The sequence below is a fragment of the Impatiens glandulifera genome, chromosome 1 (genome assembly GCF_907164915.1).
Source record: "Impatiens glandulifera chromosome 1, dImpGla2.1, whole genome shotgun sequence".
Classification (NCBI taxonomy): Eukaryota; Viridiplantae; Streptophyta; class Magnoliopsida; order Ericales; family Balsaminaceae; genus Impatiens; species Impatiens glandulifera.
This window is the reverse complement of record NC_061862.1, coordinates 45,255,127-45,272,206: the sequence shown is the minus strand read 5'-3', so window position 1 is coordinate 45,272,206 and position 17,080 is coordinate 45,255,127. Positions and strand designations below refer to the sequence as shown.

Genomic DNA, 17,080 nt, shown 5'->3' with positions numbered 1-17,080 from the left:
CTTCCATCTCGTGACCCCACACTTTGAAATGCTCGTCAAACCAACAACTAATTCCGACCTCACACTCGACAAACCACCCACCACCCGACCTCTATCTCGTGATCTCACACTTTCAAATGTTCGTCAAACCAACCAATAATTCTGACTTCACACTCGAAAAATCACCCACCACCCGACCTCCATCTCGTGACCTCACATTTTCAAATGCTTGCCAAACCAACCACTACCCACCACCAGACTTCCACCTCACACTTTCAAATGATTGTTAAACCAGCCACTAATTTCGACCTCACACTTTCAGATGCCTTGTATTCTTTGTTTAAAAGTTGCGTCACCATATATTATAGTCAAATAATGCATTTTGAAAATCTAAAAATGCATGTTTTGGGATTCGAACTTTGGTCTCAAGCATAAAATGTGAACACTTTAACTGCTAAACAATTTAATATTGTTGAAATAATTTTATTATTTTGTGTATGTATATGTATTTTGTATTTAATATTTAATCTGACCTCACACTCGACAAACCACCACCACCCACCCTCCATCTTGTGACCTCACACTTTCAACGAAGAACCAACCTCCTGAGGAGTGGACTGCCCCATTATGTCCGGAACATCCCCACCGACGACCCGCACCGTCGCTTCCCCCGACCTGAATACAGCCAAATTTATGAGCATTGACAACACCCTTATTCCACCCGCTACCTCCAGCTTGAGGAAGAAACAACTCTCATACCCACTCCCGTCATTGTCCTTGGTCTGAGGAACTGGACGCAATCCGCCCACTCCCGTCATTGTCCTTGGCCTGAGGAACTGGACGCAATCCGTCTTTCACTCGATGCTCGTGAACGCCAGCGGTTCCTCTTTGGTTTTGAGCAACAGAATCCCGACCAGAGCATTCAACAAAGTTTCGACCACACCTACTCTAATAGTGTCTCCCACTTGTTTGATGTACTTCCCCAAACCTGGCAGCAAGAGACTACCTTAGCGATTTAAAGGAGATTCAAGTGAAAATTGATGGTCGACGAGACCCACTGACACATGCGGACGACAAATCGATGAGACAAACCACCCAACCTCCTCTACCAACGAGGAACCATCATTCCTCACCACCATCTGTTGATCTGGAGAGTAGCTCAGCTCAACCACGGTCTCCATTACGGTTGTGACTCATCAACTCTCATCTCCTCCCCTGACCCTTGGGGGTTCCCCCTCTCTCTCTATCATCATTGTCAATCCAAAGTTGTTCATTCAACAAGATTTAACTCTAAAAAAAACTCAAAATTTTCTCGTTCTAAACCCTAAAGAATTAATTCTTAACACTTTGATTTTTATTTAATAGAGGGAAAACAAATATTTATATTTCAAAATTACTGTCTTTATTAATAAAAAAAACAAGTCTTTGATACAAATAGGATCCAGAAGTTTATCTCATCAAATTTTCCACTTGAAAACTTCCATCTACTACTCTGATAATAAGAACAACAACAACAAAACTAAGAAAAAGAAGATTCACCAAAGGCCCACAGCAAGAACTTTGACAAATTCATTACTTAGTGTAAAGAACATCCTCCCAAGGGTGACGATACAGTGGCTGCTTCAATCTCTTCTGGTCGAATGTATGCCTGAAATTTTTCAATACAGAAAATTTTAGATTTTTACAATGTCAAGAATACTTTGTGTGATTCAGTCATATCTTGATCGATCGATCACTCACCCGATGAGGCCTATAGAGCGTGCCAACACAAAGAGACCATTCAAATAACCAATCTCCACGATCTCATCAATCTCTTGTTTAGTGAACATACCGCTACCAGCAAGAAGGTCCAAGAACAGAGATCCAATCGCACCGTCTACATTCATCACCAGATTGTTCGCCTTTGACAGTGTGTAAGTTTCAACTTCAACAGCATATTCCATGTACTTAACTGATGGGAAATTGGTCCTTGCAAATAGCTGTAACAGCTCTACTCTCTTGTCTCTGTTGTCTCCTCTCTTAATCCTATTTGTTCATCATCGTTATATCTTTTTCTTCACTAAAATTATTATATAAAAAAAAAACACCCATATTCATACCGGTGACCAATTCCTGGCACGCGAATGCCCTTCTTTTTCATGCTTTCTACAAATTCGTATGGTGAAAGACCCTGCAAGAATTAATACATTTCATCTAATAAAATATACACCTCAGTAAAAAACATTGGTCTCAACAAAAAAAAGAGAAGAATAGTCTTACCGTGTCGTATGCGTCCTTAAAATACCGAGCAGCATCATCGATAGCACCACCAAATCGAGGACCAATTGTAAGCAAACCTGTTTGAAGTGGAGGTGATGTCATCAGAAACTAAAGAACTGGCAAAGAAACAAAATGAATTTTGGTCATGATTTGCCATAATACCTGAAACAAGGCAAGAAACAAGATCTTTCCCAGCCCTGGCTGTTACTATTGAGTTATGGGCGCCAGAGACACAGGGACCATGATCAGCACATAGCATTATGCAAATCTGATATCATCGCATCAAAATAGGTTAGAAATGTTAATTTAGAAATCAGCTTAAGGCCTTGTTTGATCCAAGTTATTGAAAATGAGGTTATTTGGGTAACATTTTTGGGGTATGAAAAATAATTCATTTATTTTTAAATAGGTCTGGGTATTTTTGGTTGATTACTTAAATTGTTGATTGGACAGTGTCAAATAACCGACATCAAATAAGGCCTAAAAGACACTAAGAGAGACTCACAGACCTCAATGAACTTTGTACAATAACGAGGGAGACTGCGCTTGAACCACAGGAGTGATATGACGTCACCCACACCATAACCCTGCTCAACAATGGAAGACATGGGCACACCAGCATAACATGGCTCTTCCCCTGTAAGTAAATAAAAAGGGATCAACAACAGCCAGATTTATCAGAATACATTCTAAGTTCAGGCTCAAGATTAGTGATGAGAACCTACCTCTGTCATCAGATATGGTGGAAATGATATGAGTTGGAGCTCTCACTTTTCCACTCTTAATGGCAATGTTAAGATCCTCTGGAATTGGTGGAGGTGTAACTTCTTTCACTGGAGTTATCTTGCCCTCCTCAACCTGCAAAATTTATGAAGACAGTAAATTTGAGAAAATGGATTGAATAGAATATCAAATGGAGCCTGGTATTTGTCACAATTTTTGACACAATCAAAATCTCATTAGAAAATTGATTAGGATTTTTTTCTAGTTTGGTATAAGATGTTTCTAAATCATATAATTGTATTTTTTAGCAAAAATAACAAATATAGTTTTTTTGGATCATAGAGCGTGATAATGAAGACTCATTTAGCTCAGTGGTAAAGCATAAGAACTCGTATTTACAAGCATAAGAACACATGTTTGCAAGTTAATGTGTTCGAGTTTTCATACCCGGACAATTTAAAAAAAAAAAAAAAAAGAGCTTAGATAACAAATAGGGCCATTTTATATATATAGAAATTTACCAGATTCTCAAATGTTTCTTTGATTGCAGCTTCAACTGCTTCATATGAAGTGGGTACCACAGCTCCTGCATCCCGAAGTGCTTGATTCTTTGCCTGTGCAGATTCCATTTCACCACCACTCTTGGCTCCCTGATAAAAATAATAAGCAAATTTACAGTAATGCTACAATGTTAGGCCAGAAAAAGAGGTATTTGATCGCATTCAATGGAAATATGGAATTGACAGCTCACCGCATGTCCAAACTGCACTTCCGACTTGAAGAGCCGAGCACAGGTACCACTAACCCAAGCTACAACTGGTTTATTGATCTTTCCTTGCTTTAGTGCTTCAACAAGGGAGTATTCGTCTCTTCCACCAAGTTCCCCAAGAACAACAATCATCTTGACCTAAGTTACCAATAAGCATATTAAAATCCAAAACTTTGGACTAAAGGGAGCAAAAAACAAACAAAAAAAGAAACAAACAGCATAACTATTTCTGCAACATATCTTTTTATACTGTGTATAATATGTAACTTGTTCAATGGGCACATGATTTACACTTTTGAGACGATGCAAAAAATCCAGCCATATAACACTTTATGAATGAAGCCCATTCAAAATAGATAAAGGGCATTCACGGAGTGGGCTTACTTGGGGGATGTTGTTGAATCGCAAAACATGATCAGATAGAGTAGAACCTGGGAAGACATCTCCTCCAATAGCAATACCTAAAGAAGACACATTGGAATTTTAAGAAGGCATGTCCAATCAAATAAGCTACAATAGACTAGATAGTGAAGGAGCTAAAATGTAAGCACCTTCGTAGATGCCATCAGTTACACGGGCAATTGTATTATACATTTCGTTGGACATGCCACCCTGATGACAATATTAAATTAAAATATAAAATGCCAAACAAAGGAGATTCATATTTGTAGAATGTAGTTAAACATTTTTCATGCTAAAAACATATGAAACAGGGAATCATTTTTCATTTGATTCATAAACAAAACAAATGGTATTTTCGGGAAAATGATATATGAAATCTACATGCCAAAGAACATGGATATGCAAGTATCATTTAATCACACACCGATTTGGAGACAAAACCAACAGAGCCTGGCCTGTATAACTTGCAGTGAATAATATTATCGATCGTTCCTGCAGTGTCACCAATCTTGAAGGCTCCAGCTTGAATTCCCCCAACAGTAGCTGGACCAAGGACAACCTGCAAATTACATAAGATGCAGCATTAACCAAAGTGTTAAAGAAGATACATTATTAATTGCCAGCCAAAGTTTTGATGTTAAATTCAGTCTCCAACCATTAATGATCTCCATCGTCTGAAGATGCATATCACAAATTTAAAAGTTTAACAGTTAAAAAACGTCTTTCTTAAAAAGATACCTTATTGTTTGCCCTTGCATAAGATATCAGTTGCTTGGTATCTGACTCAGGGACACCTTCAGCTATTATAGCCACTACTCTAATGGTTGGCTGCTTCAGAGCAGCCATGGATGAAGCAGCAGCACTGCATATTGACATTATGAAATGTAAGTTAAAAGAGTCAATTGTTTCTCTCATTAACGAAATTACAGGATGATAAGGACAAACCTTCTAAAAGATGCAAAGTTTATAAACACATCAGCAGTAGGGTGAGCGGTGCAAGCAGCTTCAACACTAAAAACATAACAACAAAGAAGGTGAGGAACCTGTAAATGCAAACCGTGAATTTAACACGTTCATGAAATATTAAACAGTGGCTAATCTCCAAGGTGGTAGTTCTATTCTATGTTTTTGGTCCACATAATTTGCTATTGTTTTACTATTTAGGAAAAGATTTTTCTATTTGTTTATTATCAGATATGCTACATTAATTTATCCATCATAAGTAAAGGACCTTGTGTCCTTTATATCAGTCAGCCATGGAAATTGCTAAACAAATTACTTTGGATAGCTTGGGTGTTCAACATACATCTCTTTCAACATACGCTAATTTTGATCTCAAAGAATGGATAATAAGATCACTGTTAACAAACTTTTTAAGCTTTTTTTTAATCGGTAAGAACAGTTCCACTGTTAACAAAGTTATGAAAATATTTTGTAAATTCCCTCAAACATTTATCAGAATTATTTGTTTGATGTCTGAATGAAGGTAAAAAAAGAGCAGTCTCAAATTCCTTTTATATTTTGATAAGTAACACTGTTTTTGGCACAAAAAGATGAAGGAAGAGTGCAACAATCTAAGAAATGTAGTATGAAATTTTAGTAAGTCTTCCTCCAAACACGTCATGCATAAGGGCTACAGCTTCAGGTAAAAGGAATATCATTTGTCAAATTATGGTGATATTTAGGATGACTCAACCAATTTGGTTCAAATGCCTAATTCAAAACTATGGAAGTTTTAACTTGTAAGGGTAAATTTACCCATTTTCCATTTCAGCTGTATATTGTTAAGACAATTAGCTAAATGTCATAAACCTCAATGTCCAAATATAACTGAAGTAATAGAACACAGATAGGAAGAAAAAAGAAGATAAACATTGAAACCGTATGAAGAAGAATATTGTGACCCCTGTATCTCAATTTATTTGTTAGGAGCATTTGCATACACCTTGGCAATTGACATCAACTAATGAAGAGCACAAACAAAGAATTAACAAAGTAATACAGGTACGAGACAATGAAAGTATGCATACGTTGAGTGAACAGGAATAGCAATCTCTTCCTGACCAAAAAAGAGTTTCTGAAACCCCTCGGAACCAGGATTTATGATTCCAGCAACAGAAGGCGTTTCTCTTCCTACAAACACAGACAACATTGACAAAAATAAAGACCAATCCCAATCCCAATCCTGATTGATTATCATCTGTATTGAATATTCTCTGAGCAGATACATAGATATACATACCACAAAGGAAATCAAAATCAAGCATCCTTTGTATCGGCAATTGTTTATAATTATAGAACAACGCCTGTGTTGTCCTTGAAAAAAGTTGTCCAGACGCCATATTTCCAGTCCTAAATAGATCTGTAAATGAAGCATGCATGAAACTAAGAACTAAGAGAAAACTTTCTAAGTATCTCAAGCAACAGGCTATAATCTTGTTCGAAATGCACATCAAAAGAAAAACAGCAGCTGATTTCTCTTTCAAAGTGAATGAAATGTGTGTTCATATCAACGAGGAAGTCATGCACATTCCAAATACTTCATTGAAAATATACAAGTTAAGCATAAATCTTAAGGATTCATCAATGCAGATCTACATAGTAAGAATTAACTCAACTGGATCTCAATTCATTATAACATTCTTCTTATTTCTGTATACCAGCAAGACTTACTTTACGAAGATCCGCACAGTAAACTTCTATGAAACAAACAGATTGAGGTGCAGAATCTAATCTAACCTGATTGATAAACCTTGGATCGTTGATTCAGAGAAGGCAATTGAAGAACAAATGCGTCTCTCAGCCTGCAATAAACAAGAAGAGCTACCTTACCTTACCTTGCTTAAATGGAGAAATTTAGAGATGGGCAGCTACCACTATAAGAGAAAGATGATCACGTGGCGATTGAGTAGTTGACACACAGCAGTTACGCCTCTTTTTTTTTCTTTTTTTTTTTCAGGACCTGTTTGGGTAGGTGTAATAAATTTGTTTTTTTTAGTTAAGGGCTGTTTGGGGGGAGGGTAGGTGTGTGTAATATGAATTCAAATAAATTGATTTTCATTCAAAAGCACATAAACTTTAATATTCATGATTTTATTTAAAATAGTTCATTAATTTGGTTTACATATATATTATTATTATTTTTTATGTATATAACTAACTATCAAATTAATTTAAGAAATCAAATAACAATAAATAAATGAGATTAAAAATAATAATAATTCTTACAAGTTTATTTATTTAAATAAATAATAAATTATATATATATTTATATAAAATAGTATAAAATCAAAATAATTTATCAACTTACATTCGAATAATTACTTCCCTTCAAATTATATAATTTTAAACCTAAACTCTAGATTTTATCTATAAGATAGTAGATGTGCAAGTGTACCAATATTGTTAGAGATATAAATTCAAGTTATAAATAAAATAAGGTTGAATCGTCAAATTATGACTTTTATTGGATAAATTGGAATTTTAGACATTTAAGGATTCTGGTTGTTAAAGTTATAAAACGAGTATTCAAATATCGTTAACTTATTTATTTGATATTTATAAATAAATAAAATATCAATTTCACTAATTTAATTATCGAATTTCAACGAATTAAGTATTTTGACTATCAAATTTTAAATAATTGATAGTAATGTTTGAGAAAATAAATTCAAAATCAAACAAGGTCTAAAAGACAATAAGGAATAAAAATAATGTGATGTTTGATAAATATCAAAAATCTCAATTGTCCCTGTAAGAGCCTCAATATGACAATTTGGCCCAAATTATTAATATATTAATATATATATAATTTTGATGCTAAGAATTATGATTGCTTGAAAAATATTTTTATTTTAGAAAACTTTTGTAATAATACTTGTGATGTGTAGAAGAATGGTACAAGACTAGGTGAGAAAATGAAATATACAGTCCACTTTGATTATAATAAAATTAAATGAAAATCTAGCAAAGAAAATTATAATTGAGCAATTTAATTCAAGTTTGTCGGCTATTAATTTGTATTATTTTTATAAATAATGAAAAAGAATTATTTATCTAGCTAACTTTAATGAGTATATAGTGAACTCTTGACTTAGAATGAATAAATTATATATTCCTAAATAATTTGTTGACAATATTTTTGAATTAAAATTTAATTCTTTTTTTAAGGTTTTCATGTTCAAATTCTTAAGAGCATGGCTGGTAAGGTTATAATAATTTACTAAATTTTAAAAAATACTAATAATATATTTATGTTTTACCAAAATTAATATATATATATATATATATATATATATATATATATATATATATATAAAAGTAGACTTAATTTAAGTTCACAAGTAAAAATATAGCTGACTTAACTTTTATATTACAACTTTTAATAAATAAATAAATAAATAAAAAGTTAATACTAAAACAATGGTTGAAAATCAGGATTCAACTTTGGACTGCTGATTTGATAAAATAAAATAATAATAATTTGATATTAAGTTCTCTGCTGGTCCAAATTTGAAAATTGAAGACAATTGAATGGTCTTCATTTGTGCCAAAATATTACATTTAAGTGAATGTTATATTTTTGTCATTATTTTGACTTAAATTTATTTATATACAAATCAATATTAATCACATTAGTTTTTAAGACTTTTAGTTTTTAAGACTTGTTTGAGATCATTCATTTGAATTTAATATTTTTAAAATAATTAAAAATCATTGAGTTTAAAACAATGGTCATCAACTTTACCCTTTAATATTGAGATAAACTAGCCTTTGATATATTATTATTATTGCTTAATCAAATTATTTATATTATTAACTATTTTTTATAACATTTGAAATGTTAAGAACACATTAATCACCTAATTAATCCAACTAAATATTTTTTTTCATCAAATAACTTTTTTTAAAATATATATTTCAAACTAAAAAAAATATCAAAGTCTCATTTTTTCACACCACATGACTCAAATTTTTTCCCTAAAAATTATAAAACTGCCCAAATCACACCAAATGAATCATATTTTATGGTTTTGTTATTTAACAATTTTAGCATTTCTCTATATGTTCTAAATTTGACCCATGTGTTTTCAAATGTTCAAATTTATAATAACATTTTAAGTAAATATGTTTTATAATAAATACCATAATATTCATCATTTAGAATATTAATTTTACAGTGAAAGTAGATATAAAATTATTAAACACGTGTAGCACGTAGCTGAACATGTGGGCTTCAAGGTTATTGGATTTTACTTGTAATATTGCATGGTGCTTAAACAAAATGTAAATTGGATTAGTGTTTTAATTTTATAATAAAAAAAATATTATTAAATCAAATAACAAATTAGATATAAAACATCGATTTACAAATGATAAAAACTAATATTAAAAAATCAAATAAACTAAATAAAGTTAATATTAAATAATTCAAATTTATAAAAATTAAAATTTTAATGAAAATATATATCAATCACGCATTTTCTTCATATATCTTTAAAGACAAATTTATTCGAATTTAATAACAATGAATGATGAATGAGAGCAAGCCGAACAAATCAATAAATTAGCGGTGTCAAAAGGATTTTTGTCCAAAATTTTGAGCGGGAGTGAAATTTATCTTTATCCGAGAGTTGGTAAGTAACGCCGAAAAAACTTATGTCAAATGATAAGTGATTATCTACCATTGTAGTCAAAATAACCAGTTCCACATAGAAATTATTAATATTTCCTTATAAAAGAGTCTCGAAATGAAAGATAAATTCTAAAAACTCTTTATTATAAAAATAAAAAGTATTCAAGGTCCAACATTATTATTCTTTTGTTGTAAAGAAGGAGACGAACACAGATTCGATAGATGGTCCTCAACACGATTTGAGGGCATGAACAAAAGACACCCACTAAAAACTGTAAATTTTATTCGGATTACAAAAATTCAAGATGATAAATCCGATCGTGTTAAATAGAATGTCGCATTGAACAAAATACAACACATACTCAAATCTAAATGGTGAAAAGAAAAACAAGACACTCTAATATTAAAAAAATTATTGAAGGATTATGAACAAAATGATTTTTTAACTACTCTAGTAAATACATGTTTTGTGAAAGATTATTAAATTTTAAGAAATATTATTTTTTTTACAACATAATTTCATTATGACGACCATAATTATCACAAAAGTCAAGTCAAATTAATTAGGATAGAAATAAACCAGGTTGATACACGAACTATTCCACAACATTGAATGAATTAAACTCGGTCCAGCAAATAAATTTGGAAAAGCTAAAGAATTATTTGAAAATAATCTAAATAAGCCAAGATCAAACCAGCTCTAAGAAAGGTTGTTTGAATATTGAAGGTTAGCAATTATTTATATATATTCCTCATGTAGGAAGAGTACCAAATTGGATTTATTTTCAGCAACCGGTTGGTTCACTTTCAACATGCAAACTAACTGAATGAGACTTTTGGTGGAAACAAAGAGTGAATGCCTCAGCCTCACCTAACTTTTCATTGCCTAATCCAAAGGAACTACCCACCCTTCTTTATTTTATTTTCAACAAATTAGTGTTTAAAAACTTGTTTGTTTGTTTATTTTAGAAAATAGTGTTATAATCATAATTAATAATGATAGTAAAGCTATAATTAAATTGTCAGAAATTTATTTGTATACAAAATAAAATAGAGAGTTCGAGTGCAAATAAATTTGAACAAATAAATGTGATTAATTTTTTTAATATATATTTAATTATAAAAAATTCTATAGCATTATTTCATCTAAATAAATAATCTAATAAGATATTAATTTTTTTTATTTAAGTAAACTAAAAAATGAGAATTGATTACTAGAGAGAATAAGGGAGGAATGACGTGGCGCAATTTGATTGACGAAAAAATAACAAAATTTATCTCTTTTTACCTTTTATTATTTTTCAGCTAGTGATTTAGTATTATTTTTCAGCTAGTGATTTAGTGATACATTATTCCCTCCCCAAATTTTCTCCCCTATCACTCCTCAAATTTTTTCCCCCAAATCCAGCTCCAAAATTATGGTTTTCCAATCAAGGTTAAGCGTATCATAGCAGCAACTAATTAAAAACTTTATTTGAGAAAAAAAAAATAGATAAAAGAGGAAAAAATAAGTTTTTATTTTTTTTAATTTTAGAAAGTTAACCCGATTCAAGAATGATATTCCATTTTAATTAAGACATTTTTAGTGAGAATCGAACCTGAAGTATAGATTTTTTATAGTTTCTTAGACAAAAAATTTCGCAATTAATGGGTTAAAAGGGAAAGCAAAGTAATCAAATTAAAAAATATTTGTCCAACCAACATACTTATGAAAAGTATTAACTTATCCACAAACAAAACCAAGTTATTTGGATAACTCCAAAGAAGAAAAAATAAACCAAACAGGTATAAGTTTTGATATTATTTGTAAAAAATTACCTTTTCAAAAGAAGACAACATCAAGAACAAAAATAAATCACTAAAAGGATGCCTCAACCAACTCCCCTCTGGCGTTCTATAGCAGCTCCTTTTTTTACTATACTTAGTAATGAATTATGAGAAATCTGAAATATATATCATTTGTAGCATCAGCTTTGTAAGTAATTTCAAGGCTTCAATTGAGTGTAATTAAGTTTTAAGCTCATTTTATTATTAGTAGTCATTTTTTCTTTTCTTTAAATTTTGTTGATGTCTTTTTATATTCAAAATTTGTCTTACTCAAATCTATTCTAATAATTAATAATTAAAAAAAGTTAAAAGTGAAATTTAATCTGATTTTTTTTCATAATACTCTTAAGATATGAATATGGAAAATTTTGATGATCAATATTATTATTATGTGAGAAAAAACTATTAGAATCTGACGATAGATGAAAGATGACTACGGTTTCAATCTCTCGACGATAAGCGAACGATGACTAGCTAGAGTTTGAATCTCCGGACGATAGGCGTGTAATAGTTTTATAGATTTTGTGGGTTTTGTGGGTGGCACGCTTCGATTTTTGAAAAGTAAAAAAAATTCACGCTAATAGCCACGTGAAAAGTCGCTCCATATATCAATATTCTAAATAATCGGGATATAACATAGTACTATTTATTAGACAGTATCACCATTGTTATTTTTAATACTATTATTTACAAGTTAAAGCACTAGTTGTGATAATACACAATATAACTTAGGTGTAAAATTAATTTTCAATTTATCTGGTGGTTTGCTGTTTGATTTAATTTAATAGGCTATAAGAGTGTAATAAAAATTCTAAAATAAATAAATTTTGGTAATATGTTTTATTGTTACATCAACTCAAAAAATAGAAATTTCTTCTGCATAACTTCCATTTGAATTATTTGAAAAAAAAGTTATATTTTAGTTTTTAGGACTCTTCATTTCAAAACATTTAGAACATTTTTCATTGAGTATTTAATATAAATAATGATTAGTTTGAATTTTAATAAGAAAAAGAATGATAAGAGATATAAAGAATGTGAAGTTAGCATATAAAATTATGAATAAAAGATTTTAAAAACTATTAATATTGCGCGCGGCCATGAAACGGGGCTATTGTTGATCATTTCTCAGCCCTAGCAGTTTCTTTGGCGAATGGAAGAAGTTGATGATGATTTCAGCGATCTCTACGCCGACGACGTTCAAATACCGGCGATCTCCGATCATCTCTATAACACACACTTGCCTTTCAAGAAGATTGCCGGTTCTTCTTGCCAAATTTTTGCTCATTCAGGCAATGTGTTTCAAGATTCTACCGAGGAATCTCACCGTCTGGCTGCCTACGACAATGATACATCAGATGATGATGACTTGAAGATCGTTCTGAATGATGATTGCAATGTAGTTGCTCCGGTTATAACCGTCAATGGAGGTTTGAACGTCGATGAGGAGAATGGAGATTTTGACGGTTATGACAATGTAGGAAACTTACAGAGAACGAACAACTGGTCGAATCCAGATGATCGAGTGTTTAGTCACAATGGTGCCGACACTGGATACATGTCGGGCCACTTACATTACAAGGTAGTGTACTAGTGTTAGACCTCATTGTCCTCGCTTCTGTGGCTTTTAGGTATAAGCTGAGTGAGTCTGTATCTACCTACGTGTAATAATGTAACAATGCATTCAATCTATCCCCTAACATGTAGCTTGATGGTGTTATTGTTTTCCTACCAGAACCAGCTGATTTGTGTTCATCAAATTGATTTATGATTTATCTTTCTTGTCTGGATTCTTTCATAGTACTCCAGCCTCCAGAGAATGGATTCAAAAGCAAATGGAGAAGATTGCTTGCTGGAACGATCAGCCTCAGAAGTAGCTCAAAACTGCTTGGCTTTCTCGCTCCCTTGGTATAGGTAAGTAAACTTCCTAATAATATTCACATGAGGATAAGAGTGATAGTGAACCTTCAGATGTCACTTGGATGGAATATTACTTGGAATGTTCATATATCTATTTATACTTTGCACCTAATTGTTTCTTTGAATTTGCTCATAGGACTATTTTCGATGTAAACGTCTGCACATTTGAGCATAAACCATGGACATTTCCTGGAGCAGATGTATCTAATTACTTCAATTTTGGATTTGATGAGAAAGGCTGGAAGCACTACTGCAATCAGCTGGTATTTTTTTTTATGTCTTTACAGTGATCTTGTAGTGTTTATAAGTAAATAAACCAGCTAAAGGAATAGGAAATGAAAATAGAAGCATACAGGCAATCTGCAATGGAGAGGTAATGGAATGACTGAAGCCTGAAGTCATTCTAGAATACTTTTTCTTTAGTTATCAAATGGGCTCTGTATTATCGTGTCAGAAATAGACAAACTTATGCCACCCTTCAATTCAATTGAGCAAAAGCTTGTCTCCTTTCACAATCTGTGATCTAAGCTTTCATTATCTGGTCACTGGAAAGTCTAGTTACTTATCTCTGAGTCATTTAGTGGACCATTTTCCAGAGTGATTGTGAAAGTTCTTCCCCGGAAGAATTAATTTATTTCTTGTTAATCTACGCTGATTTATTGGTCTGTCTTTCTCTATGTAAAACCCTTATTTTATTTGTCAAACAGGATAACCTAAGAAGACTAAAGTCTCCGTTGTCCAACCACTATTCAAGGCTTAAGGTTAAACATTTAATCTCTTATAATAGTTGCATGAAACTGTTAGACTCCTTAAGGAAAGTGCAAAGTTAGTCATACATATTTGTTAATTCTCACTTAGGCATATGAAGTTGGAGCAAGTGAACATGGTGAAGAGATGGAAGAAGTTTCTTCTGCATTCCTGAATGAAACACAGGGCAGTGCTATTCAGGTTCAAGAAAGTACTGTTGATCGCCAACCCAGCATTGATGCAAAATGGTCAACTGATCGCGATTCAGAAGCTATACAGGTTTATTTATTTATTTCTTAATTGGTTAAAGCAGTGCAGTTTCCTAATATGATGGTATCTTTGGTGATAGATTGTTTTGAAGGACTTTATAGAGGATTCTCCAGGCAAGACGGTATTGATGGAGAAAGATGACTCACTACCTAAAGTATCTAAAAATGTAGACTATGTAATGGATGTTGAGAAGATCACATGCAGTGTAAATGAACGGTCAAGAGACTCTTTGGATAGCCTTGTGCTGAAAAGGTCCATCAATTGCTACTACATCCTTTTCGTAGCTATTAATTATATTTTGCATGTGTTTTTATTATGAGAATCCAAAAAAAAAATCTATTTGATTGAAAATGAGATCTAGAAAAATCTCTAGCAAGATCTAAAAATCTTACAATTTTCACATATTTTAAACTATAAAAAGTTAAATCACACTTTCCATTATAAATGCGACAAAATACAGCTTTCCATAAAGTCTCGTCGAATTCCCATTCCATATGCTTTTGGGTTCTCCTTTGTTGAATTTAACATGTTCATGAATGATTTTCCTTGTTTAATGCTCGTCTGGTCTATACAATCCAGGGATACAACTAGAAATCTCAAAAGCAACTGTAGCAAATTTTGATCCACCCAATCAGCTCAAGTCATACTAAGAACCTCTTAGATTGAATTTGGGGGTTAGGTGGGATGCTGTGTTAACCTTCTCTAGGGAAAAAACTCTGGTCTAAAAAAAATAATAAAAATGCATCCTTCATCTTAATCTATAACTCAATTTTTTTTTAAAGAGCAACTTATCTGGATTTGTTCATTGGTTGGCTTCTGTTTCACTTTCTAAGTAGCAGTTGAAAGAATGCTACCTTAGCACTTCCATGTTTCATGCCCTTGATACTCTCTATTTCCTTGCTTTTTGTAAGAATGGTTTCTTTACCTCATTATTAATAATGCTCGTCATCTCTAATACACTTCAGATGGTTGTTATTTGTCGTTTGACTAAAACACTTCTTATGATCAGCTCTTCCACAACTCCGGCTGATATGGATGTTCTTGGAAGCAAGCAGCACACAGATGTAGATTGGCATCTTGATGAAAACCATAATCTTTATAATTCTCAAGGAAAAGCTGAAACAGCCCAGATTTCTGATGATTCTATGGATAAAGATGATATGCACTCATGCAAGACTGTCCTATCCATGGAAGGGATAGAGTCACTGCTTCAAGAATCATCCCTGAGTTCTCCAAGTCCCTCTTCTTCAGGTATTCATTGTGCATTATCAAATGATACTATACAAGTTAAAAGTTGCTTGAATGAGGAGAAATCTGTCTATCATGAATATTATGACCGAAAGAGAAGCAGGAGAAGTCCCGTTTCAAGGAACCTGGAACATTATAGTAAAGAGTATGATCGTTCAAGGAACCTGGAACATTATAGTAAAAAGTATGATCGATCTTCTCCCGTTTCAAGGAACCTGGAACATTATAGTAAAGAGTATGATCGATCTTCTCCCGTTTCAAGGAACCTGGAACATTATAGTAAAGAGTATGATCGATCTTCTCCCGTTTCAAGGAACCTGGAGCATTATAGTAAAGAGCACGGTCGATCTTCTGAAAGGAAGATTGTCAATACTAGACGGGATACGAGAGCATACAGGCCTGATTGTTATGATAGAGAAGAAGAAGATGCAATACACCACAAAAGATACGACCATTTTAATAGTAACAATGAAAAGGCTTTTTGTTGGAAAGTTCAACAAGATATCAGAAACGATGAAGAGCAGAAACGATGAAGAGCTACATTTCCTAAGAAGATGGAATGATGAGCGATATCTCCCTAGAAAGAACTTATCTAATTATAAAGAGGGATTCATCGAAAATCCTCTCAAGAGGAAAGAATACAGAAAGCTGTCTCCAAACGACTCCCCCTACATGGACATGGAAATGGAAAGTTCACATTGGAGAAAGAATGGTGATCGATTTCAGTTTAGAAAAGTCACTGAGGAAGATGAAAGATACGGATTTTATGATGATAGGTATGAGAGTCCCTATATGAGGGACTCAGATAACAGATCTATATCCTTGAGTCCCCATCCATACACTCACGATTATGAAAGATATAACAGGCAGATAGGAGTTGACAGAAGCAGGTGGGAAAGTGTTCAATACAGACATTCAGATGATGATTTTCCCGGAGAAGAGCGGTTCAATTACCATGTCAGAAGCAGGGAAAGTGCTCAATGCAGACATTCAGATGATGATTTTCATGGAGAAGGGCGGTTCAATTACCTTGACAGAAGCAGCAGGGAAAGTGTTCAATACAGACATTCAGATGATGATTTTCCCGGAGAAAGGGGGTTCAATTACCATGACAGAAGCAGCAGGGAAAGTGTTCAATACAGACATTCAGATGATGATTTTCCTGGAGAAGGGCGGTTCAATTACCCTAATATTGATTCTCAGAATCCAGAAGGAAATAGTGGTTACCATTTGGAGAGAAATCCCATTACTAGTGACAACAGAGGAGATGATGATGATGATGGTGAAACCAAAGTAAGAAC

The 17,080-nt window shown here is 32.8% G+C and overlaps 3 protein-coding genes across 3 annotated transcripts; 2 read left to right on the top strand and 1 right to left on the bottom strand.

Annotated features, from left to right (window-relative positions):
- Nucleotides 1-1,366: 1,366 nt before the first annotated feature.
- On the bottom strand, nucleotides 1,367-7,025 carry LOC124922804 (ATP-citrate synthase beta chain protein 2-like). Its single transcript, XM_047463511.1, has 17 exons — nucleotides 6,872-7,025; nucleotides 6,375-6,494; nucleotides 6,163-6,265; nucleotides 5,078-5,143; nucleotides 4,871-4,994; nucleotides 4,557-4,691; nucleotides 4,282-4,342; nucleotides 4,115-4,191; nucleotides 3,713-3,868; nucleotides 3,483-3,611; nucleotides 2,964-3,096; nucleotides 2,748-2,875; nucleotides 2,401-2,506; nucleotides 2,239-2,315; nucleotides 2,079-2,149; nucleotides 1,720-2,004; nucleotides 1,367-1,627 (listed from the first exon to the last, which is right to left on the bottom strand). Exons 2-17 carry the CDS (start codon nucleotides 6,472-6,474, stop codon nucleotides 1,552-1,554), a joined length of 1,827 nt encoding a protein of 608 aa, XP_047319467.1. The 5' UTR covers nucleotides 6,475-6,494; nucleotides 6,872-7,025; the 3' UTR covers nucleotides 1,367-1,551.
- A 5,669-nt stretch (nucleotides 7,026-12,694) lies between these two features.
- On the top strand, nucleotides 12,695-14,561 carry LOC124926498 (FIP1[III]-like protein). The gene is made up of 5 exons (XM_047466737.1): nucleotides 12,695-13,176; nucleotides 13,396-13,508; nucleotides 13,651-13,777; nucleotides 14,222-14,275; nucleotides 14,373-14,561. Exons 1-5 carry the CDS (start codon nucleotides 12,748-12,750, stop codon nucleotides 14,559-14,561), a joined length of 912 nt encoding a protein of 303 aa, XP_047322693.1. The 5' UTR covers nucleotides 12,695-12,747.
- Nucleotides 14,562-14,603: 42 nt separating this feature from the next.
- LOC124926489 lies at nucleotides 14,604-16,312 on the top strand. Its single transcript, XM_047466725.1, has 2 exons — nucleotides 14,604-14,783; nucleotides 15,541-16,312. The coding sequence occupies exons 1-2, from the start codon at nucleotides 14,659-14,661 to the stop codon at nucleotides 16,310-16,312; spliced, it is 897 nt and encodes a 298-aa protein (XP_047322681.1). The 5' UTR covers nucleotides 14,604-14,658.
- Nucleotides 16,313-17,080: the final 768 nt, after the last annotated feature.

What these genes read in the sequence shown, in the direction of transcription:
- LOC124926489 (XM_047466725.1), top strand. Translation starts at nt 14,659, where the DNA reads ATGGAGAAAGATGACTCACTACCTAAAGTATCTAAAAATGTAGACTAT. An exon ending in GATAGCCTTGTGCTGAAAAG is followed by an intron (nt 14,784 to 15,540) that starts GTCCATCAATTG and finishes TCTTATGATCAG; the next exon opens with CTCTTCCACAACTCCGGCTG.
- LOC124926498 (XM_047466737.1), top strand. Translation starts at nt 12,748, where the DNA reads ATGGAAGAAGTTGATGATGATTTCAGCGATCTCTACGCCGACGACGTT. An exon ending in CGGGCCACTTACATTACAAG is followed by an intron (nt 13,177 to 13,395) that starts GTAGTGTACTAG and finishes ATTCTTTCATAG; the next exon opens with TACTCCAGCCTCCAGAGAAT. An exon ending in ACCACTATTCAAGGCTTAAG is followed by an intron (nt 14,276 to 14,372) that starts GTTAAACATTTA and finishes ATTCTCACTTAG; the next exon opens with GCATATGAAGTTGGAGCAAG.
- LOC124922804 (XM_047463511.1), bottom strand. Translation starts at nt 6,474, where the DNA reads ATGGCGTCTGGACAACTTTTTTCAAGGACAACACAGGCGTTGTTCTAT. An exon ending in AAGAAACATTTGAGAATCTG is followed by an intron (nt 3,097 to 3,482) that starts GTAAATTTCTAT and finishes TAAATTTTGCAG; the next exon opens with GTTGAGGAGGGCAAGATAAC. An exon ending in CGCTCTATAGGCCTCATCGG is followed by an intron (nt 1,628 to 1,719) that starts GTGAGTGATCGA and finishes GAAAAATTTCAG; the next exon opens with GCATACATTCGACCAGAAGA.